This window comes from Pygoscelis adeliae, unplaced genomic scaffold, assembly GCF_000699105.1.
Source record: "Pygoscelis adeliae isolate BGI_AS28 unplaced genomic scaffold, ASM69910v1 Scaffold42, whole genome shotgun sequence".
NCBI lineage: Eukaryota > Metazoa > Chordata > Aves > Sphenisciformes > Spheniscidae > Pygoscelis > Pygoscelis adeliae.
In genome coordinates this window covers 6,326,270-6,352,205 of record NW_008824283.1, presented here as the reverse complement: position 1 = coordinate 6,352,205, position 25,936 = coordinate 6,326,270, and the positions used below count along the sequence as shown (strand labels likewise).

At 39.3% G+C, this 25,936-nt stretch overlaps 1 protein-coding gene across 3 annotated transcripts in view; it reads right to left on the bottom strand.

Moving 5' to 3' along the window:
• TENM2 (teneurin transmembrane protein 2) overlaps positions 1–25,936 on the bottom strand; it is a 563,241-nt gene that overhangs the window by 173,418 nt on the left and 363,887 nt on the right. For all 3 annotated transcript variants that reach the window (XM_009318514.1, XM_009318515.1, XM_009318516.1), the window contains 2 exons: positions 15,055–15,289; positions 1,668–1,906 (listed from right to left, as the gene is read on the bottom strand). In XM_009318514.1, coding sequence (XP_009316789.1) covers positions 1,668–1,906; positions 15,055–15,289 — 474 coding nt within the window. The remainder of the gene's footprint in view (positions 1–1,667; positions 1,907–15,054; positions 15,290–25,936) is intronic.

Genomic DNA, 25,936 nt, shown 5'->3' with positions numbered 1-25,936 from the left:
AAAGAAGACCTCAAAAACTTTCGTCAAAACAGGTCACTTACATTATTACTTGAAATGATAGAGCATTCATCAATTATTAAGAGTCAATGCATTGCCTTACATTCTCTCGTCTTACACAGTATATGAAAGTGTATAAAGCAATAACCGTCTTGCAAAGCTTTTATTTAGATTACAGTAACCTAAATACCAAGGAAAAATGCATTTCATAATCCATCACTTCAAAGTTATGCACATAATTAAAATATTCAACTTGCAGTATATCATTTCCCATGTGCATAATCACTCAAACAGAGAGCTGTTGTATGATAACTGTCAAGTTCAATAAATCATGTACTTTCCAATCTTTTTATTTATATATCAAACTAAGCCTGTTATTCTTCTGAGGTTTTCCACATAAGAAATATAGAAAGATGGTTAGCTCTGTAGTATTGGGTATGCTGGGATGTAGGCCTGGCCTAAAGAAACAGCAGCAATAAAGTAGCCAGTCAGCTCTCTCTTACTACTGTATATATTAATTGCATACAGAAGCTCATTAGTATAAAAAATGGGTTTTCCTTAGAAAATAGTGTCTATCCTGTTGAGTCAGATTATATGGGATCCAAAAAAAAAAAAAAAAAAAGAATTATTCTCTTCAAATGGAGAGAATAGGGAGAAAATTCAGTACATCTTTATAGGTATTTTGAGCACTATGTATGAGAATAGTTTCATAGATGAACTAAAAACCACACAGAATGGGTCTGGAAAGTATTAACAGAAAATATCAACAAGCTACCGTAATTTTGCCATTTACTCAAAGAAGCTAGAGAGCTTGTGCAGCATGTCGTGGTCATCAACGTATTGCCAAAGGCACTGTAAAAGGTACAAAATACACAGCTAGTTTGTGTAGACTCTTAGAAAAACCTCCAAAACAACAGCAAATGAGGGGGATACTGGGAGGGGGTGGGAATCAGAAATGAATTAAATTAAGAAAGACAAAATAACAGAAGCATGTTAAAAAAATCTTGAAAGACCACAGAAAGAATTAGGACATGGTGTGGGGAGTATTAGTATATTAATCATGGGAAATAAGCATAATATTTAGAATTTCCTTTCTATATTTTTGATTACAAAATACTACGGTTGTGTGGAATATGAAAAATAACAGCACACAAAATGGAACTAACTAACTATTTAGATCTAACACCACCAGGAATTTAGGCACACAGACAGATATAGGCTGAGACTTATTAATCAAAATGATTTTGTGTTTTTTATCTAAAGGCAGCACGTGATGGTAAAATTTGAATTCAAATGCCACTAGCTTCTGTTACTTATATGGATTCACCACCTATCACAATTTTTTCCAAATATTTTTTAAACATATGGTAGTACATCAAAAAATCATTATATCACCCTCTGTTTGGACCATCTATGAGAGATGCATATCCGACACCTAAAGTTAACGCTGCATATTGAGAATCCTAAATCAATTTCTTGCTTCCATTGCTCTTATGACAGTGAACAGGACGTGAACATTTTATTTTTCCTCATTAATCAGTATAAGGAATAATAATTTTCTTTGCTCATTAAGAACACAAATTTGTGAAACGGATTGACCATCCTTTTATCAGCTGAATTTTCATTTGCTGACATAGCTGTGTGATTTGACAGAGAAAACACAGACTTACCTATGAAATATGCTAGCAGGATGGCAAGCAGGACTGCAGCAGCAATTGCAGATAAAGCAGCACATTTCCAGCTACAATACTTGGACGGTTTTTTCAGCTTGAATGCATTCCTGGAGAATGTATTTCTAGGTAACAGTCTGGGAGGTGGAGTATAAACTGTTCCTGAGGTCAATGGGTAACCAGGGGAAGAACTACTGAACAGCGGAGTAGTTCCAGAAGATGTCTTAAACAAGAAGTGCCTGAAAAACATAAAAAGGAACACAGTTGAAAATAGCAAGTCCTGTAGTTAAGAAAGAATATCTCCTATTCCTATTCCATTCCAGCTGCCATAATGTGTTAAATTCAACTAAAAAGAAAAAGGATTTTGTATAAAGAAATAAGGAGATGAAAATTCTCATAGTCTTTTTGCCACCAGAGCTTAACAATTATCACTAAAACACAGTGTCAGGATATCTGCTTAATCCTCTCTGTAATTAGATGCAACTTGACCAGATGCTAGCTAAAACACCAGCATTTAGGTCAGGTTGGACGGGGCTTTGAGCAACCTGATCTAGTTGAAGATGTCCCTGCCCGCAGCAGGGGGGGTTGGACTAGATGACCTTTAGTGGTCCCTTCCAACCCAAACTATTCTACGATGCTATGACCGATGGAGTGTCTTTGAGTACCGGTTGAGACTGCACCGGTAAGAAGTGCGAACAGTCTAGTAACAAAGCTCATATTCAGAGGTGACGTCATTATCAATTCCTTTTGGCCTGTGCTTCATTAGGACAAAGCAACTAATTCCACTACAAAATACCTGTAACGTTTATTAGTATAACAGAACACTTAACTGCACAAGAAAACAACCTTTCTGAGTTCACAGGTTTACATGATTTCCCTGTGGAATCCTCTACCCAACAAATATTCTAAGATAAAAAAATTATGAGGCTCATTAACACTTTTGGCAAAAGCTGCCAGTAGAAAAGATTAAGAACATATTGAGCAAAAACCATAGTCCTGTAACAAAAGATCTTGCCAGAATTAGAATTAACTTTTTTTTTTTTTTTTTAATGGTACACAGGTTTGGTTTGAACAACTAAGACAATCACCAAAAGCACACGACTCAGCAGAAAAAAAGAGGACTTCAACTGCCCATACATTCGTTAAGAAGAAAATAGGGGACAAAATATACTACCTAACAAAATCTCAGAAAATGCTGCCAACACATTCCAGATAGAGGAAATGGAGAAAGCAAACTAGAAGACTGGCTTCTCTAGATTAACTTCTCACAGTCAGGAGGAACTGACTACAAGCATGTTCCCAGTAAATGATGAAAAGAGAAGCACAGAATAAAGGCAGTGATCTTCAAGAAGGCCACTTGTTTTGAGACAAAAGAGCTCTGAAGATCTGTTCCATACCCTATCCCCTCACAGCTCTGAAAAACAAGTGCTTCTTGGAATCAGTGAGAATGAAGATACTCAGTAATCTCCAAAATCAAAACCATAGCCTAAAATAACCCGTCTTACTTCAAATGTAAAAATATTTAACATTTTTATTCAGATCAGAATCCACTATGTCACTCTCAAATCACCTGTTAGAACTTTAAAATAAATTTCAGTCATTGTTTATTACAACAATGATTTGGAAGTTTGAAACTGAAATGTGTTTCCTAAGTACATTTTCCAACCCATCATCATGCATGCGCATACTTCCAAGCATAGAGTTTACTGTATACTTATTATACAGAATAACCAAAGTGATTTTTAAAGAGTATTAAAGCATTTGCTTTGAAATGAAACCCAGAGCATAATCAATTGCATAGAATTTGCATACAGGTAGAAGACAGTACAGTAAAAGGAAGGCTGGCTAGGTTTCCCAGTTTTATGATTAAGCATTCACATTTGAAGACAGTCTCTGAAAATATGGTCTTTTTTTTAATGCAGTCATTAATAAACTCTATTAACGAACATGAAAAATCACTCGGTTTTACAGTGCCTTTGTTGTTATCTTTCTTTAAACCCCAAATGACCTTGTACACCCCTTACAACAGTGATCAAAATTTAGTTTGTTTCAGAAAATATTTCAGTCAGCTAAGATAGTGGCAGCATTCACTGTCATAACTTTTTCTTTGTGCTTTGGAGACACCGCAGAAAAAACTTCAGACACACAAGTGCACAATCAGAAGTGACTTTCAAAGCCTAACTATCTCAAGCAGATTAATTCTGTGTTTTGTTTTGTTTTTTAAATGCAGTATTTGTAAAACAAAGAAAGTAGTAGAATAAAACGGGAATATTCTAACCAGTTATTTCATAGAAACATTCTGTCTTTTTTTTTTTTCAAATAAAGTTGCCCTTCTTTTTCCTTGCCAGTGAGGCTCATTAGATGCTAGAATTGCTTCTTTTCTGCACACTGTACATGATCTATGAGAAAACACAGTAAAGGCAAATGCTAAAAGGGTTTCCCCCTCAAAATTACCTAGCCTTTTAAATTAAAAAACACACCTTCCACTTACAAGAAAGCAAGAAATAATGAAAGTCTGATTTCATGAACACTTCATTTTAAATGTTTCTTTACTTTGCAACAATTCAATTAAAATAACTGTTGGGAAAAGGATGTTATCAGGCTGGTTGTGTTACTCTAGATCTATTGACACTTCTGTTCCTTTTCTCTGGTTAAAACCTGATTAACGCTTGTTAGCAGAAGGAGTTTTAGTCCTTTCTGCTTGCTTGCCAGTGTTGGGCATGTTCCATGATAGGAACTAGGGACTGAAGTGACATGGAGCATGAGGAAGGAGGGAAGGAAGGACAGAAGGAAGAGAGATCTGGTGAGACAAAGGCAGGTAGGAAGGCTCATCTTTCTCATTCAGGCTAACTCTGCATCCGCCTCAGCCCAGGACCCCCTTCTCCTCCTAAATCCTCATGGCATGAGCGGCCCTTTCAGGTTTGGACCTAAGGGTCTACAACAAACAGTTCTTACAGTTCTTTCCTTTCTCCTGCCCAAAAGCAGACCTCACAGAATCAAACTGGAAATTGCAGTCCTTGACACTGTCTTTATCTGAAATGTCAAGGTTTTTAAACCCAGGAATTTTACGTCCTCTTTAGCTGAGAAGGCAGCTACAGTACCAACAGAAATTTTAATATAAAGCATTGTTAAAGTAAACTCAGATATATAATGAAACTCTGCTCCCATTAAAATTGAATTAATGAATATCTAGATATGTTTTAATAGAACATGTCAATCATATACTGTTTCATGTGAGAAGAAAAAAAAATAGAAGAAAAAAATAGTTCCACTGTGATCCACTTTGTGATACATAAAGTATATGAAGAAAACCAAAATACTTATCCATGCAAACATGATCTCTATTATATCGTTAAAACTGATCAGAAATTGATAGAAGCAAAAAAGGCCGATTGAAATGGATACGTGGAACGGTGTCATTCTCAAAGGAAAAAAGAAAAAAAAAATCATTGGATAAACTCTGAATTTTGTCACACCTGCGAGTCCTACCCATGTATTTTGAAAGCTGAAAGTTTACTGTCTCCACATGAGGATTTCTGACAGAGTGGCAACCATTAGAAGATAGCACACCATCTTAAAGTACAGAAATTCTGCCTTCAAAAGTTTTAAAAAGACATTTAACTAAAGATATGTTAAATATCCACTGAGCCATTTTGGAAAATTGGCACCACATTCAGAAGTTGGGGACCAGATTAGCAGAAATACCTTAAGTTATAGTAAAGCACACCAGAAAGTCTGAGAACATAACGGACAAAATACTCGGACCCCCAGAGTTTTAAGTCTAGATTCAGCTACTAATAGAAATAAATTGACTTGTCTCAACTCTATCCCTAAACCCAATGATCTATAGCTATATTTTTATGTGGGATTTGACATGCTCTGGTACAACCAATTGTCTGTGGGCCCAAGCTGCACAGAGAGAACGTGAGCATTTATCAACATTAATTACAGTCTCACAGTGGTAAGACTGGGAGGTATTGTACAATGACTGCTTATGAAAAGAAATGATCTTAGTTGTACCCATTCACTTAATTTCAAATATATTCCATATTAGAATTAAAAAAACTGTATATTCTCTGTCTTACCTGTTCACCTATTAAACACTATTAAGACAGACATATTTTCTACCTCACAATTAGCATTCGATTGGGACTGAATTTCTATTTTTAAAACATGGGAGTAAATTTTCTAAGTCTCGGGCCAGTCTCCCTAATTTCTGTGCATCATGAAGTCATTCCTATACTGGAAAACTACAAAATATGATTGTCATATACAATGATTCAGTAATTTAAGCATCCATGAAAGCTATGGAAGGAGCTTGCATGCTGCTCACACAAAATAAGTTAACCTTGTAGCTCGCTCAGTGCTCTCCTCTAGCGCTCTGCAGCTTTCTGGGCTGTAAAATGCACCCCCCTTTGTTTTAAGCAGCGTGTGCCGCTGATGCGCTGGGTCACAGACGGGGACCTCATCACCGACGCCAGAAGAAAGGTGATATCTATGAAAGTTGAGCTTGCAAGGGGACATTTGTCCACAGTTTTGTGGACTAATGGTAAATGGAAAAAGCTATATTTTGCTTTCTTCATTAATTCAGAGCTCTCTATAGCATTTATTTTCCCCCAGGTCAAAAGGACCTCTGGTGTTCAGGGAATAGTGATCTGACAGAGACTGTATTAACTTCCATATTCTTTGAGAGAACAATCTTTTTTCCCCCCCTCCTTTCTGGCCAGATTGTCATGGCAGCACACTGCAAGAATCAGTTGAAGAAAAAAAATTGGTTTTTGTGATGAAAAACTGTAATAGAAAGGAAGAACAAGCTACTTTCTAACATAAATTGCTTCTTTCCCTCCTCATGCTACCCTAAGCTTAGTCTGTATGAAAAAAGAAATAGAGAGATGTAATGCTTAAATTGTCTTTTTTCATAGCTTGTTTCATAGGTTTTAATACTAATTAATAAATAGAAAAGATACATACGAAAAGAATAGTAACAGCTCAATTTAGTGGTTCTAGGACTTAAACAATAACTTCAAGCTGTAGAAAAATCACATCTGTCTAATTTTATCGGACATTTATTCTTAGCAGAAAAAAAAATGAAATCTAGAACGTAACACACTGGCTTTCATTGGGGGAAAAAAAATAATCTTCTGTAGTCTTCTAAGTCCTCCAGAAAAGCAGCCATGAGTCATTTTATGCCAGTGGAAGCCTCAAAGTGGCTGCCAAATTCCGACAGTGAAGTTTTATAGCAATTTTCTAACTTCCATACAAAAAGCAACCAAGATTTAAGAAAACTACAAGCTGTTCTTATGCCTTTTATGCTAAAATGAACTCTGAGTGTTAGACTGGTGCAAGCTTTGGTTACCTGTGTAAGGGTCTCTCAGTCTTTCCCCAAATGAGATTTAATTGCAGGTTCTTGCTCTCAGGTTCTTGCAGAGAAACGCAGGATTATCAGCCAGGTTTACACAGCTGAGCTCTCTGATGTGGTAAAATTGCACAGAAGTTTCTACTCATTTTAGTGTCTAGAACACAGGGATTAGGTATTAGGTATTCCCCAAATGCACTAAAGCTAGCAATAAAGGTTTAAAAAGTTATCTATATGTGCTTAAATTGTATAGTTACAAGAAATTGTCTCAATCACGTCGAATCTACAGACTAAACTGAGTAAGATAGATTTTTTCAGTGGAAAGCTATTCAAAATACACACTTACATAAAGGAACCGGCCATTTCACACAAGCGTGCCTATGAGCACCCTCCCACCCAAATGCCTGTCACAAACAGAGGACAGCCCTCACGACAACACACTTTTTCAGTGTTTTTCAGCCTGCTGCAGATAATCAATTTGCAACTAACTGTGCATGGTGCAGGAACTAAGGACACTCTATCAGGCACGGAAACAATAATTCGGAATGAACACATCAATACCAGTGGGACGCTTCTATCCACTGTAACGTAACTGAACCTCGCAGCAGCCACCCAGCTTCCAGCACAGCTCTAATACCAGCTTCCCAGCTCTTGAAAGGTTCATGATTCCTTAAAGGCTGGGTTCGTCACATCCCCAGGCACTGTCTTCTAAAAAATGCAGAGTGTTAAGCAGAGTGTCACCAACGTTGCCTTAAGTACCAGACTAGCTTGTCACTGCCATCTCCACACTCTTAACAAAGGCACAGTTGGGCACACAAAAGCACGGTAATTGAAAGCTGCCTGACAGGAAGGTAGGATGTTGTACAAAAAGGCAGGTGCCAGCCTCTGGGCACCCTGATCTGTCATGTTATTAAATAAAAACAAATAGGCAATGTTCACAAAGCCGCAACTGGAAACAGAGTAGGTAAAAAAAGGCAAAACGTCTGTATTGTACCACAGCTGCAGCATTAGCTCTGGACCAGATACCTTTTTACGGGACAACTTACATTTGATCTGGAAGATGTTAACTGAGACCCTGTTGGATAAGCTTTTACAACCTTCTCTCTCTCTCTAATCCCCGCTGTAAGCTGCCCCCCTCCAGCACCCTCCTGGGGCTCCCGCTGCCTGTGTTCCAGGCCTGGCTCTGGTACGCCCCAACGGCACAACCTTGGCTCAGGCTGCTCAGAAAGCCGCTGAGTTGTGACGAAGAGCTGTGAGAGAGACTGTAGAAAAATAAGGTGAAAAATATGGAGAGAGTGAAGGATTGCTGAGACAGGGATCATTAGTAGCTCAAGAATTTGAGAGGGAGAACACCAACATGGAAAAGCACAAAATCTGAAAGAGGAAAACCCGGGAAGGCTGGCAAGGATGCATTGGGTCGAATGGCTGGTGTTGATGGAGTTGGTGGCCCCAGGGAGCTACAGGAGCCACCTCCTATCTTCCTGACTGGTCCCTGTGTGGCCAAAAAAGATTCTGGGTGCCCTGCAACAGGCGGTGAGTGTGCTCACTCAGCCTGTCAGCTTAAATCCTAGTTAGCCAGCAAATAATTGCTTTACCCTTTAAATTTATGCATATCCTTCTTGCGCTATTGTTTATTCTCCAGGAATGCAGCAATGAAACTGCTAGTTAACAGCTAGTGAAAACTAACAGGAATACCTACAGACACAAGCACAAAAAGTAAGTTACTCTGCATGTGTTACATTAAATGGGAGCAGGATCAGTAATGCAGCTATAGGAGGATTTAGGCAGCTCTGAATCAGCTCGAACTATAGGACCTTTCCCTTCTTAAGTGGAAAAACTTGTGTCTGTTCTGCTGTAAAGTTCTGAGTAGTATGTTGCACAGTGCAGTCAAAGTGATGAAATCCAATAATGCCTACATTTGTTATTCCGGTAATGATGATAATGACAACAGTATTTTGCATTTCAATAGGTCTGCTCATTTTTAGCTTTCTACATCAATTAATGAACACAATTTCAAAACACGTCTATTTGAAAAGGCATACAGGTAAGCTCTTCACTATCTCTTAATTCAACTCCTCACTTAACAAGAAAAAAAAGAAAAAGTACTAGCAACAGTGCTATTTCAAGTCTATAAATAATAGACTATAAATAATAGAATAGAATAATAGTATAGAATAATGAACTCAAATCTCTAAAATAATTTTGTTATCAGTCTACATGTAAACTTAAAAAATAGAAACCTAAATCACATCGTTTGAGATTAATTTTTTTTTAAATAAATGTTACACCCTGAACGTACCTGCCTCTTCCTGTACAGACACTCATGCTGCCTGTTCACGCTGCACAACCCAAAACTTAAAAATGCAAATGAACAAGATCGTGAAAACATGCAATTATCTGCAATCTTGAAAAACTTCTTTGAGCTTATGTGTATCTGAGTGGGAGTACATCTAGATTGATTTTCTGAGCCATCATTACACATCCTGCTTTTGTAGTGGTTTCCTTCACCCTTTTTTCTCTCCTATCAGACTCTACATTTGTTATGAAAACAATACTACAGTAGCCTGCTAAAAATTACCTTTCTCGATATTTTTGGAATTCCTGCAAGTACATGGCCCAAATGTGTGTGAAATCCTCGGGGATGCTTTTGACTGTGCTTTACTCAACTCTTTAAACTGTTTTTGATTTTTAGATAGGTCCAGAATCTATCTATGCAGATCCCATTTATTTGGAAAGTCCACACAACCTTCCTGCGACCTTCATATGCAGGAACAAGAGAATGAAGGACTCAGTTCTTGCCCCAGCCCTCAAACTCAGGGGACTGAACTGCTGTAGCATAGGTGCCTGTGGCCTTACAGTTTAAGTAAGTGGTAAGAGAAAGCCACATAAGACAAAGCAAAATTAAGAGTGAGGAGTTATTTCACTGTTCTAAGTAGTTATTTGTTATGCCGAATATATCCTAGAAATTTGCATTAACAAAAGGAAAAGAAATTTTGTTTCACTATTCTGTTCCAGAACATTTTGCATCATGTATAAAGATATCAAAATAGTGAGACATTACTCAAAACAGGCAGACAATTGTGGAGAGCGGCTGTAACTTGGAACTTCTACACATTCAGAAACTTCAAGTTTACATATTCAGTTCAGAAGTTCTGCAGCTCATCTTGTCACCCTAATATGGTCGAGCATCCGAATTCAGTGTTAACAACATTTCAGATATTTAATTTCTTTCTTTAAAAAAACCCCCAACAACCAAACAAAACAACCTCAGCACTAAATCCCGCTCTTCATGTACTCTATTCTTGGCTTTTTTGCCACGACTGCTCTAGTCCATGCATAGCCACTGTGTACCGCATTCACTCCTTCACCGCCTGGAAGGCTGCAGCTACAAAAATGCTGAGCTCAGATGTTTCCCTGCTATGATGCCCCATGATTTTGAGTTCATGCGCTGCATCGGTACAGCCTGGGATACAGCTCACACCGCTACTCCATCCATTAATCTCCCATTTCTGTCCTAGCTCTCTCTCCTTCGGCTCACCCAGAGTGACTGTGCTGGAATCGGACTGGCAAAGAAGGAAATATAGCTTGAACCCCAGGAGCAGGCAAATATTTTGAAGAGCAACATGGGGGGGGGGAGGGAGTTTAAGGCTAAATTTCAGATTGCTCAATTTTTAAACTGAACGTCGCTTAAATGACCCCATATTTGGACCACTACTCTTATACTACAGCCCACAAGATCTTCTAAGGAAACAGATTTCATAATCACAAGAAGAGTGACCATCATCCTTTCTCCTGAAATACAGGAGAAACATTAGTACGTTACATTCTTGATTGAATCCCAGTAACAGATCCTTGTGAGCAAGCTCAAAGAAATTATAGACATATATACAAAATTATCTTTACAACTAAAAGATTTGGGCTGAAAATATTTCAAAGTATGAGACTAATTATGAGGCTAAAGAATAAGACTAATTTCTATTTAATTTTGTCTTTTTTTCTCTTGAATTAAGTGTTATTAATTATAATGGTACTAACTAAATTAATATCAATATAAAGTACTGGAACAGGCACTAGTACATTAGGCGATCTCAGTCAAACATCCAGCCATGAAAGCTCTTCTGTTATCCTCACTCATGAGTCATTCTGTTTTTGACTGGCGCCTGCAGATGGCCCTGTGTGAGGTTCCCGTACCAGAAAGGACTCTTACAGCGCAAAGAGTGATGCAAACCTTCCTTGCAAAGCCATACTTTTCTCCCTGTGCCCTCAAAGCATTTCAAGCTTTAAAGCAGAGCACTGCCTCTCTAGCTGTCTGGAAGTAATGAGACCCACACCGGGATGTTCAAAGGTAGTATTTTCATCATTCATCCTCTTCGAAAGCGATGATTAAGGAAGCAATAAAGGAACACCTCTTAACTGGAAAATGTAGAAACCAGCACTTTGGAAAGGAGGAGGAGGAGATGGTTTGAAACGGGCTGCAAGAGGACAATAAAAGTTAAAGAGCATTAAACAGCAGCTCCGAGCCTAAAGGTAAAGCAGCTAAGTACTGCAGAAATGAACCATAAAAATAGCACCATAAAAATGCTACGGCGATGCATTACTGCGTCCTTAGTTAAAGATATTTCAACCCTTCCATTATGGACCCTTATTTCAAAGAAAACAGAACAATTACGTAGCCAGCCTGGGGGCCTGTTGCAGCCATAAAGAAGCAGCAGACTAGGGAAGATACAGTCCATATTTGTTTGCCTTGAACCAGAAACAAGCACACTAAAATCAAGCACACAGCACTGGAAGTGTTCAAGGTCAGGTTGGACAGGGCTCTGAGCAACCTGATCTAGTCGAAGATGTCCCTGCCGACGGCAGGGGGTTTGGACCAGGTATCTTTAAAGGTCCCTTCCAACCCAAACCGTTCTAGGATTCTAAAAAAGCATAATTAGCAACTCCATATAAGCATTTTGCAATCTTGTAACTCCACTAAAAGCAACAAGCTACTGCAACAGAGCTAAGCGTAAGTATGTAGAAAATACAGAACCACAAAGGGTACATGGAGACCTGGGGTGTAGTTGCCTGAAGAGGGTACATGGCAACATGTGCAAGCAGTAAAAGTATACTTTACATCACAAAGAAAATAAACGAATGTGATTCCCCCCCCCCCCCAATATTGAAACAAAAGGTGGAGAAAGGATATATTTGGAAAATGTGCCGTCTCCAAACAGTCTGAATTTAGCCCAAACTGCCTAAGACAGCAAAGGAGAGAAGGGAAGGGAAAAACATTCTTACCAGAAAAAAAAAAACCAACATGCAGACACACGTTGTATTATTCAATTATTTCCGTGCTCGGTACTGGTAGATAAAGAGACGTCTGGAACCTAAATTGTGATCTGAATTTTGTAGTGCTGACATAAAGCATTCCCTCCAGACAGCTCAGGTACCGCTTTCTGTTTCATAATCAGTAATGTGACCACTCGCACGTTAATATCATTTGAGAGCAGAATCGACTGAAGGTAACTGAAAGGTGAAAACTAAAAGTTGTGAAACTCTTTCCTGATAAAGCAGGTGCTGTCAGTGCTGGCTTTGCCTCCTGAGCGCTCCGCTACTGAGATTAATAAACTGACAACAAGACAAAAAATTAAACAGTAGTGCACTGTGAAGAGGCAGTGTAAGAGGGATCAATGTTTCACATCAAGGCAAAGCTATAAAGTAAAGGCTGAACTAAAAAGTTAGCAAAAAAGTGTCATTCTTTTTTGTGGCTACCGGTATGAATTTAGATGAAATACCAGTTTTAAAGTGAAAGAATTAGAGGCTAATTCTGAAAGTCTCCAAAGATTCTGCAGACGTCAATTTCAGCAAAACTCGCTGCAAACCAGAAAAAAAAAAACCATCATCTTCTGAGTTAATATTCTTGTGATGAAACTTGTCATCAAGTCCTGTCAGGTGTGTAATTTCAGAAAAGAAGAAAAATCGATCCTGAAGCAACTCTGGAAGAATCTTAGAACACAGCAATCCTGTCAGGATGTTTTCCAATATCTTAATGCTTGCCTATGACAAACCTATCTACGGAAAAGCTCCAATTAACCGCCGGGTATCTTGCAACCTCCAAACCCAACAGTATTCACAAAGTAACCTTTTGTCATCAGCATGAATACATATATATATTCCCAGAGGTTTTATGATAAAAAAAAGAAAAGGAGAAGAACCAAAGTTAGTAATGGAATTGATAGTCTCCACATACAGGGAACAGTCACAAAAGCAGAGAGTAAAAGAAAAACAGCCAGGCAAATGCACAGAGCCGCTTCTCAGGGATGCCAGTGTTATGACAAAGAATCATTTTGTGAATGTCCCAAGGAATTCCCTCCATATAAAGTGTTTGGTAAATTGGGACAATCTTAAGCCATCAGAAATGACATATTTCAGGTACGGTTGAACCCAAGAACAACTTCATACGAAAACAGATAGAGAAGGAACAGTAGGGGGTTACTCCACACTAGAATTAAAGGCACGTTATAATCCTGGGCAATGAACGACACAGCACCAACCGGCCCGGCCGACCAACATTTTTATCTTGAGTACTTAGTAATAAATACCAAATCCAGGATGCCAAAATTAAGTTTTAAATAGTAGCAGATGCTTTCACAGAAGCAGCAGTTAAGAGCAGAGCTTCACTCTCAGGGTTTTTTTTGGCCGAAGTTGGCTCCAAACCTTCAGTAAGCGAGGATCCCTTTCCTTTCTTTTTTTGGACATCTCAGGCTTCAGATAACTTGTATTTGCTTTTCAGCTCCCTGACTTCTTCACGGCACCCATGTTACCATTTCAGCAAAGTAGGGCAATGTGAATGAAGCCTCTTGCGAGTGTTCCAAAATGGCACAGGAGCAGAGACTGGGCACAGACGCCCTGCTCTTTTCAGTCTCATTTTTTCCCCATGGTGCTACAACCACTGATTAACCGCTGGATAACAACAGCCTGGGTGTTGTAAGCTTCAATCCAGCTATACCAACTCCTCCCAGAGCTCCAGACCAGAAGGCAGTCTTTAATCAGACTCTGGGAGGGACTGGGCTGAGACTGCACAGCGGTGTAGCTATACCATACCTCGCTACTCTGGCTGTAATCCAGCAGAGCGGCATTAAATTCCCGGAAGATTGCAATTCAAACGTAACTTCTCAGAAGCTGTGGCAACCAAGCAGCTGAAACCACGGCACGAGACAGTGTTACAAGCAGTCCAGCTCCTCTACCTGTACGCTGTGCTTATAGCTATCTGGGCAAGCAAGAACACCCTACTATTCCAATGACTTTTTTCAGCACCACAATGGCTAATTTCAAATTCTGGGAGATCAGCTTTGCCAGCTCCGCTATTTAAAGCGCAAGTTAAATATGTTTGACATTCCACACCTCAAATGACAACAAACCAGAATATTTAGAACTGCAGCATGTCAGGCATTTATTTATTTATTTATCTGGCAGGCCTAAGTGCTGCACCTTTTCATTTATATGCAACTGTTTGCCCCACGGGCATCAAGCTGTTAACACGTACAGAAGAGATTAAAATGAGCTTGCATGCTGGATGAAAATTAAATTAAAATTATAGTACTGTCAGTTTTGAATCTGGGATTGTTTCTCAAGGTCTCACAAAATGCATAATTTCAAATGAGCCTCCGTTATTTCAGGAAAGGCAAAATGTATAATTTTTCAGCAACACAGACAATATGAATTGTAAGTAAGTTGTCCCTGAGCCTGTGAGTAAAATATGCTGTACTAATACCATGAGTTGTGTACGCAAGGATGGTCCAAATGAATAAAAGGCTTTAAAATGGGACATGTGAACAGAGAGATGTCCACCTCTCTCTCTTCCCCTGCACAGCACATCAGAGGCTTGTAGGTATTCTAATCTCAGTAACTCCCAATGCTGTGTCAGCCAAAACCATCACTGACACAAAGTGAACTAAATCCCATCTCCTAGCAAGCCAGGCGGTTTTCTCTGTGCACCTCAGAGAACTGTGCAGTGGCATCCCCCCAGGGGTGTCCGTCCACGCGACCCACCTGGTCTCGAGCGGGACGCTGCTGTTGAGCACCCAGCTGTCCTGGAGCTGCACGGACTCGGGGGTGGTGGCCAGGTCGTTAGGTGCGGGAGCGGGCGCGTGGATCTGGTTCCGGCGATTTGTGAGCGAGTTCCTGTTGAGGGAGTTGGCAGAAGAATGATGATGGGACAGTGAATGGTTGTGAGGAGGAGGGAGAGGCGGCCGCAGCGTTGACTGGCTGTGGTGATTTGAAGGGCCTAAAATAGAAAAGAAAAATAAATCACAAATGTGTGTTGATGATACTATTCTCCCTGGCATTTTAAAGGGACCACTGCCTGGAAAAAAAAGCCAAACCCCGCAAACAGGAAACCAAGCCTGCATGCCTTTTGGACCTGTAGGCATTAAAACGTGGTTAAATCAGATCAGTGATTAATAGAGATCAGAGATATAAAACAGTGTTTTGAGGCTGCACAGTTGGGATGTTCACGAAGACTATATTTAGATTTGAAAATACTCCTTTATGGATTCTCCCTGGGGAAAGGCTCCTCCGTGGAGGAGCCGGGACAGCAGTCTAGCTTGACCATGCTGTACATCCACCCAGAGGAACTTCTTCCTCCCTGTTTCTATCAGGGACTTCAAGGAGATGAACCTTAATGGATTAAAACCAGCTTTTGAGAATATGGTCTTTAGGCTTCTATACAACTTAATCAGAGATCTCAATCTGTCACTCGCTGTTATTTTACCAATCAGCTTCAAACGAACAGTATTTGTGCCAGTGAAAGAAGATTAAACTCCAAATATGAAAAGAGAGCAACAATGCAATGATGATATCTTTCATGTTCTTCCATGTGATCAGGATTTGGCCTGTATTTCTCTATTTAGCAATGCCACAAACACACACCAAGATCTGAAAATTATGCTACTCTTTCAGCCTCTTTCATTGAAAAATGACAGATCATGTTTTTTAGAGATAAAGAAAGTTATACGCTTTTCTCATTCTTTAAGTACTGACATGTTTGCATTGATAATGAAAATATTTTTTTCTAATCAATAAGGCAAATGGATTAAAATAAAAAGCACATTAGAAGCCAATAGAATAAGCAGGTGTCATTCTAGCATAGTCCCTTTTCTAAACATAAATGCAGAATGGTAAATAAGTTTAAGTCCCATTCCATATGTTGCAATAATTCACTTCTAATAAAAATAGCGAAAGAGATTAAAGAAAACAAACACTGTAAGTGTATTATGAACTGCATGCTTTAGTCATTATATCAAGTTGTAGTTTTCTAGTGAACAATAATCAGAAAAAGTAGTATTAGTGAAACGATAATTATAATGATGTATGTTTGTTTTTAGAAACTGAAGCACATTCTGTACTTAATGAAACAATAAAAGAAAACATCACAAGGGGAAACCATTTGCAGCTAGACTGATCTATTTTTATATGAAACAATGAAGTATAGAAAAACTGCTGAACTGATCAATTAACTGTAAGTTAATTAAGGCCAATATTAAAAAAAAACACAAAACCAAAACAAACCCACCCCAAAAAACAACAAACCATTCAAGGGGGGCTAATCCCAACTGAGAATCAGGCCACGCAGCCAGGAACTGAAATCGGTGCATCATTTCAAGCTTCTGAATCCTACAGGTCTTACCAAAACACCTTTCGTGATCAGGGGGATATTTTAGACTCTCATATTAAGCCATCCAAGAGAGGAGAAGTAACCATCTCTTTTCTTTTGTATAGGGCAAACCACACGACATCGCAGCTCAGACACTGGCGATCAGAGGGGCGAGCTGGCACGGCACCCCAAGCCACAGCAGCGACCGTGTCTCGCCTGGTCCCGAGCGCCCCTGGGACCAGCTCCTCACCTGGCACTGCTCGGCCGACTGCCCACCCCAGGGAGAAGCAATGAAAATGCCTACCCCTAACAGCAATCCAACCAGGGAACAGAAAGAGAACAGAGTTTTTTGGGGGCAGATCATTAATTTTCTCACGCGTTTCTGTGGGCCTGGGGAAGCACAGGCTGATGAAGAGACAGACAGGTTTACGGGGACTTGCACAAGGCAAGTAGAAGTTGTCCTGTGATAAGAAACTTTAAGAAGGGGTTGATAATAAATTTTGCATCCTTCACATGCTGCTTTAAATCTGCACAGAAGTTTCTTCATCTTTTTTGAATGTCTGTTGCCTGAATGCTCACCCTATGGTAGTGTCAACTGCTTTAAATACAAAGACTTCTTTCATGAACACATCCTAAATTTTAGAGCCGTCATATGTGCTGCTCTCCTCACTATCCTTGCCTCAGCTATGTCTTACCTAAGCTTGGAAGAGACTGTTTAGCCCAGCAAACTTAGTGTTTAAACCCCCCATTTGGACCTCCTAAAACCTACACTAGGTCCTGTGCCATTCCCGAACAGCATGTGGAGAAAGACACAGCAGGAAGAAAATGTGTTTGGACGATATCCACACGCATAGAAGCTTAAGTGGAATTACTCTCCTAGTCTGTGTTCTGACTTTAAACAAAGCATGTTTGGATTTCAATAAGTGGATATTTATGAGTGATAAAATACAAACGTGTGCCCTTGTGTTAAAAATTACTTCAGAAGATTCACGTGCTTCATATTTTCTCCACTTACTTTGGATGCAGCTTTTCCTTTTGGAGGATAAATATGGAAAAGTCATACTCACATAAACAAAAAAGTTTTGCTCTGAGAGACACAGCAGTGCCAGCTATATAAAGACTCTGAATCTTGCAACCACAAAATCATAGAGGCTGTTCTTAGAAGTGAGCCAACCGTACATCAATAAGAATGAACAGAATTTCTGTAACATTAAGGACGCAAGAACTGAATTCAAGTTACCACGAATTAATTTAATCTGCCTCAAGACTCCGTTCCCACACAGTAAATAAAATGTACTGCACAAAAGCTGTGCGTAAGTAACTGAACATACACTGCAGCTGCAAAACCTCAGAAATCTGGTGTAAGATGAATGTAGCATTTAATATAGAATAATAAAACAAATACCAATATCAACATCATATAGATATTATATAGTTTATATTAAAACATATAAAAGCTTATATATATATAAAGTACTAACTAGGGAGCATGCAAACACACTCGTCTATATATGAGAGAGATAAAAGCTTAATATGCTGCTTCTTCATAAACCTGTTTAAATGAATCAAAAGCAGAAGCTGAACACCATTGAACTTGCCAGGGATATAAAATTGGATTCACATCTGAACACTTCTTCATGAGCATCTTTGCCTAAATTAAAGCTTCAACAGCAGTACCTGCAAATCTGCTGAGCTCAGAAGTTCAGAAAAGCAAATCACTTGTCCCGTAATAAAAGATCAGCAGCTTAAAGGACTGGCACAACGTACTTTACAATATGACATGCTCTGTGGCCTCTTACCGATTGCTTTATTATTTGGAAGCTTAAACACAGTAAGTGCTTTGGTGGAGTACAGCTGGCTTTTTACATCAGGAAAGAGATTTTATTTTTGATATAGCAGTTGCCAATATTGGTTTGGGGAAAAATACTGAAGAAATTATGCCTTTTCTCAATTTTTACATGAATTAGGGGTTTCACCAGAATATTATTTTTCTAAAATGAATAATGATGCAGCTGTTTCCTTATACATCTGAACAATACAAATATTGAACACAAAGATAACGAACCTGATGCATTGAAAGAAAAAATGAATTAAGTAAACCCACAGATTTCACTTAAATCACTCAAACATTTCGGATTTAAGGAGAAGTCTCTTAAAACCACAATGAAAATCAGAGAACTGGAAATCTGAAACACTGGTACCCTCCACGTTTTGGCTTTTTTTATTTCTTAATTTCTGATTTAAAGTCACAAATAGACAAACATACCTAATTCTAATGAATTTTAGTACACATTGATTGTGCTGAGCACTTATGAAAAATCAGGGCCTGATGACCATATAATCAACACGCGATTCTTCAAGAGATCTTACTGCCGTCAAGAATATCAGCAACGCTCATTTCAAACGTGCAAATTAGAAGCTGAGTGAGGATAAATTGTGTTCTAATTAAGCAATCTGAGAACACAAAGTCTGATCTACATATCTTTGAAGTAATCATAAGCTATCCAATTGACTTATTTGGGTTTAATCAGAACCAAAATGCTAAAAAAGAAAAAAAATGATGTTTTGCTCTGTTCATCCTTTTATCCAGTAAAACAATTAAACAAATCAGGCTAGCACAGAGGTAAAATTCAGTTAAAGAAAGATGCAAAATAGCACTTGTCTCCTTAAAAACAAACAAGCAAAAAACCACCAAAAAACTAGCCTGAGCATAATCCCGTCACTACGGTCTTCCCTTCTTTTGCATACACAAGAGAGACTAAAGGATCTGCAGCCCAAAGTGCAACCCCATGGCCCCTGCCCTGCTGCACACGACGCAGGGTGAAAGCAGGAGTGCCACGGGAAGCGCTGTGTGATGGGCAGCCGCTGCAGAGCCTTTGGGAGCCTGTGCCGCTGCATCCTAACAGTCTTATTCTGGCACGAGCCTGGCAACCTCGGGGATCAGGAAAAGCCACCGGATGTCACAGCGTTACAGGTACAATAATGACGGCTGCGTGCTCCTGAGCACACATTCCCAAACACCACTTCTCAGCTATTTTTGCAGTTCAAATGTTGCCTAGAATATGAAGTGAAACTTCAGATCTGCTTTAACATGGTCAAATTATTTTTCAAAGTTCTTCCAAGGCTTTGGTATGCTCACTTAACACATGCACCACATCGATGCAATACAACGATCTGAGGAGAACAAGTTAATCTCCCACCTCGGAGATTAAATTCAAAGCAGAATCAGCAGCATCCCTAATCTAAGCAAAGCAATCGCTTCCCTGCATCCCAGTTCTTTGTCAATACTACCTCAAAAAGTAATGTAGATTGTATCTTAGTTGTGCTGAATTAGCCTCTGTGCCATGATTAAATGCTAAAGAGACACATAAACGCCTCCTCATCAATTCTTTTCACAAAAGAACTAAAAACAAAAAACCAAACATATATTATTTTTCTAAAATGAATAATGATGCAGCTGTTTCCTTATACCTCTGAACAATACAAATATTGAACACAAAGATAACGAACCTGATGCATTGAAAGAAAAAATGAATTAAGTAAACCCACAGAAAAACCTTGTTAGCCAGCATTAGAAACCCAGTCTTCAACATTCCTAGTTCTTTATTCAAATAACTCTACCACACTGTTTTCTCAAGGAAACCACATCATCTGCTATCACAATGAGTAACAGATTTTTCACAGAACCACAGGGCCACCTTCCAAGCTAAATTCATTTTCAAAGGCAGATCACATTACTTAGAGTCAGGAAGAAAAGAAAGCATTGAAACAGCCAGGAATATAATACAGTATCAGAAGGAGCTGCCGTCTCCATGGCCAGCTTTCACCCTGGGATTTCAGCCTTCATTTGAGTTTGGCGGGGTGGGACCAGGGTTCCTTCCCAAACAATACAGACTCTGTTTTATGCCGTCTGCTTCAGTTCTTCTGTTTGTTTGCTTTAATTCTCTAAATTATTTTGTGCAAGGCCATAGTTAAATGGAATCTAAATGTTCTGAAAATGTTTTCAATGTATGCTGTACAGAAGCAAGTTATCTCGCTCATAACCACAGATATCATTAATTCTCTCTCTTGTTGTTGTGAACCCAAAACATTTGCCAGGTGTTCCTTCTTTTGTCCATGTGTTTTTACAGTGTTTGAGGCAAGAATAGGTTGAATGACTGGCTGTCATCCCAGACTGTACATTTCAAACTGAAAATTCAGTAAACGTGTGGTATAAAATTGTAAGTCACTTATCAGTCTCTGCCAGTGCACTGCAGCCATCTCCTCAGCACAATATTAGAACAGAAAATTAGATGTTGCTGTGGCAAAAAAGAAACAACAAAAAGACAAGCAAAAAATACCCCATTGCTTACCCACAACATCCAGATAATCACAGAAAAGGGGAAAGGTGGTTTAATGGATAAAGTCTAGGATTTTGTCATAGTTTCTATATCCTAATCTGACTGAGGCAACCCTTGAACGATAGTGGCCGAATCACTTGTTATCTATAAGCGTCTTTATCCATATCCTTCACAGGAGTGCTGAAGGTAAATTACCTTACCACTTACAAGGCAATCAGATACTACTGCAGCATGAGCCAGTCAAATGGCTTGGTCTGCGGCTCCCAGCCTGCGGGGCACGAGTTCATCACATGGGAGGCAGAAGCAGCAGCAAACAAATTAACTCTGCCAGACCTGAGTTGCTGCTGCGTACGTGGAGCGCGACTGCGACTCCGTCACGCTCCTGAAACCAGAGGTGCCGAGACGCTTTGTGCAGACATCCAAGTGCATCAGCCTGCTTGGACCGGGAATATCAGTTTGTTCTCAGCATTGCTGGAGCCAAAGAAATGGCAGATTTGGTCTTTGTACTGGGTGGGTTGGTTGGTTGTGAACAAGTGGTGTGCATACTCATGCAAGCAAAGGCAAAGAAGTAGGACGCTTCACCAGGAGTCTAACCTGAGGGTTTACAGTCGTATAACCAATTTTCTCAAGCGAGGGTCACCTACAAAAAGGTTAAAAACCACCGCCTTACAAAATAGTACTATCTGAGATACCATGTACTAATTATATTTGCTGAAATACATCACTTAAATATTCATTATCACACTGCCTGAGGTGCACTGGCTGCATAAAATAATGGCTAGCCAATGGCAAAACACATTGCTTTAATAATAATGCATTAGGTGGACTCAGTGTCCTGTGATGCCTTTATATATGTATATATGTGTGTGTGTGTATATTAAGATAGGCCATTACCTATTACCATTTTTACATATCATAAAAATGAGTCAGAGGTTAAAGAAAAGAGTCTTCTTTCCAATTAAAAAACAATCTATGCATTTCACATCTTTTCCAACCAACCTTTTTCTTTAGTTTTCCAATAGTGAAACAGATATAAAACATACTTCAGAGAGACTAAGGGTGTATTTTCTTCTTTAGCTTAGATATATGACTTTTGTCTGAAGAAGGCACTGATGTAAGAAGAACTAAAAAGAAAAGCATACATATATATTTCTAAGCAATAAAGTTCATCATTACCATCATCATTACCATGGAACATTACGGTGCAGAATGCTAGATGTTGCTCTATAGACTTGGTTCCGCAGAATGGGAAATTATCTAGAGACTTCACAAACCCTCTCCAAAGCTTACACAATCTGATACACCAAGAATCACACCAAAGAGAAAGTGAAGACATACATTTTTCTGAACAACATACAGAAACTTCTGAACAGAAATATTTAGGCCAGCATTGTAAGCCTGGTGACGTTTTCTGTATCGGAGTACAACTTGAAAACTGCTGTTTCCCTGGATGGTCCAAGGGGGAGCCTGAAAATTTTCATAGTGACATAAGAATAATTGTACTGTAATTGCCAATTCATTGTGAGTCTGGAGTCAGGTGCAAAAGAAAGTCACCCCTGAAGCTATAACAGCAGTACTTTGGATTTTACATAACCCAGTCAGGTAGCACACAAAGGTGTTTTCCAAGAGGGCAAAAGAAATGCTAGTCACAAGTGTTTTAATGCAACACATTATCTTGATTATTTCAGAAACGTCACAGAACGTTATTACACATTGTCCAAAATAATCTTTTTTTTTTTTTTTTTTTTTTGCTAAACCTAACCTCATAAAATTTATACAAGAAAGAGTCTCTCCAAATAAATTACTGAAAGTAACTGCGCCAGAGAGAAGATCTAATAGGAGACTGAGATCTCAGCGATGCCTAGGTGAGCTTTTAACAGATCAGCCTTCCAGGTATTGCAGATCGTTTAAGAAGGAAAGGTCTATCAGCAGAGTAACGATTTTGAATTCTTCTGTTGCTCTAAGAGTCTGTAATGTCAAGTCTCACCACTGAGAAGTTTGGCAGCTGAACTATTAATGAAACTAAATATATTGAACAGGGCTTTCGGCATCAAGTAATTTCTCTGTTTCTCAGGCAATATTATCACCGCTTCCCAGCAGCACTAACTTTTGTCAACTGCTGAATTTTTTTATTATTCCATCTTATACTACTGCCTTGGGATGACTCAACATAATGCATACTGCACACCAATCTAGATTTTTTTTCAGTTCAACAGCAGCATCAACAAAAATACACTAGTTTTCTTGTTTAAAAGAAAAAAAAAATGTTCTATCTTACCACAAAGCTCTTCCATGGGTTTTCAGGGTTAGAGCATTTGTTTCAGAAATATTTACAATATTACCCCTTCAGCCCAAAGAAAGCATGAAAATAATAATTAAATACAGTTTTTCCCTTAGGCTGAACCACCTGATAATCAAATGGTGGAAATAAACACTGATATATAAGAACCATTAACATGAAGACTTACTGACATATACCAGCAAATACAAGGTTCCTGGAGGAGCTTCCTGGGACAATTCAATTTCACAACTCCTGGGAAGCCAGTTATTTACTACCTGGACCATCTGTTTCCCAACATGTAGAACAGGTAAAAATAATTTGTGTAGACTATATGGAAAAAGTAAGAGGAATGTTGCATAATGCTGTAGTAAAGAAAAGCAAATCTAATGCAATGTATATGTTGCATTGAATCAGACTTTTCAATAGGTTATTTCTCTTTTTAAAAGCAGGCAAGATACAAAAAGTACAAGAAAGAATCAAGCATTTGTCTGCCTCCAGGGTACCGCAAGCTGCAATACTACATGACTGGCATTTCTTCAAACCAGTTGAATTTGGTTTGAGTTCTTTATTGGTTGGTATCGGACAAAAACAAAAGTCACAAATCATTCAAATAAGAAGTCCTGTCAAAGTTGCCTGACTTTTCAAGGTACCAGAGAGGTTAACTTTAGCTACCACAAACAACAGGTTCTGTTATTCAGAATATGAAACCATGGGTTAATGAGTAAAAATACAGGGTATAATAAGGTGGTGTATGAAAACCCTCACACAGTTTAGCACTCCACAGCAAATGAGCCACCATTAAGCCAGCAGTCCTTATAAAAGTTTTGAATTGGAGTTTTTAGTGTGTGAAGGGAAAAAAAACCCAAAAGTGAAAAACAACTATACCCCCAGTCACACATTATGAAACAGAAAAATCAATACAGGAGAATTTCAGCTATGAAGATGATCGGTCTGTGTCACTGGGTACAGCCGCTGGGCTATAACTTCTCAAAATACGATGTCTGATCCCAATCCCCATCACCTACAGCCTCGGTGCCATTCGGGTGCCTGGCAACCTACAGCCCTTGACCCTCAACACGGCAGAGCTAAAGGAAAGCCAAGCCCGAGCAGATGCCAGCAGACATTGCCCAGGGATCAAAGGACTCCAAGCACCAGTCAGAGCGGAGCCGCCAGCGCAGCTGAGCTGAGACCAAGCCAGCATGAGGAACGTCAGCGCTGGTCTGGGAACCACCTCCCCACACCTGAGGGGCAAGGTGTGCTGCTTCGGGCACAGCTCCATGCTAAGAGCGAAAAGCTTTCAGACTGCAGCTGGCTGTCAGTCAGCTCAGAGACCAGGAAAATTAGCTGACTAACGCCATTGTGATGAGGCACCCACTGAGTTTATGCTGTCCAGCAATCCTCTCAATAGTACCCCATCAAACACTTAACTGCTGCTACATTTACCTTGAACAAGTTTACTACAAGCTAGAGAAACACTCTCCAGCACAGAAGAAATGAAGCAGCCCACTGGAAACTGACTAGCTGGAGAAGACCAAGTGTTGTCTTATCTAAATAGCATTACCAACATCGTGCAGAAACTTAATCCTCATCAAGACGTTAAACCTCAGTGCAACTCTCTATTATGCGAGCTTGAAGAGGCTCTCAGAATAAGGCTGTGGGTCTTTTTTTCTTTTTTTTTGTTATTAAAATACACCTGTCTAATCACTTATGATTAGTGAAAAAGAAAACGCCGTCACTAGTCACCCTCTGGCCCTGTGCTGCTCGCTTATCTGACATCCTCTGCCCAGTTTACCCAGCCTACCTCTGATGCCATAATTACAATGCAACTATAAGCTTTGGGCTGCCACTTTAAATACACAGTGTTCTTAATTCTCATGGAGAAGGCAATCGAATTTACAACCTGAAGAGACTGTGTAATCATACTGGCAGACACCAAACCCTGAAGTGGTCCCACATTACTAGAACAAACAGAACGCAGGGGAAGTGTAATGTCTTTCGGCAATGCTACTTGTTCCCAGTGTCAAGGGGAGAGCAAGTGTGCAGTCCTACCCATTATCTATATGGCATACGTTTTTGAAAACACAGCTTCACCACAGGTAATAAGATAAACATCATCTTTACCTGTCCTTCTTTGTCTCAAGGCCATTATTTTATTTTTCTGAGAAGACCAGAAATGCAAAGAGACTCAAGAGCCATAGAAATATGGTATTAATTAAGTAATGAGGGAACAGATTCCATTTTCTATTTAAGCTATAAAATTAGCTATAATTGAATTATATAGCGTTTCTTCCTTCAGAATGTCTGAGACCACCATGGTACTAAGTGGAGTTTAGTACTGTGAAAAGAAAGAGGGAGAACCACTCTCAGGTGCAATGCTGTATTCAGGGTAATGATAGTGGCAATATTAAAGAATCATAGAATCATAGAATACCAGGTTGGAAGGGACCTCAAGGACCATCTGGTCCAACCTTTCTTGGCAAAAGCACGGTCTAGACAAGATGGCCCAGCACCCTGTCCAGCTGAATCTCAAAAGTGTCCAATGTTGGGGAATCCACCACTTCCTTGGGGAGATTATTCTAATGGCAGATTGTTCTCATTGTGAAAAATTTTCCTCTTCTGTCCAATCGGAATCTCCCCAGGAGTAACTTGTTCCCATTA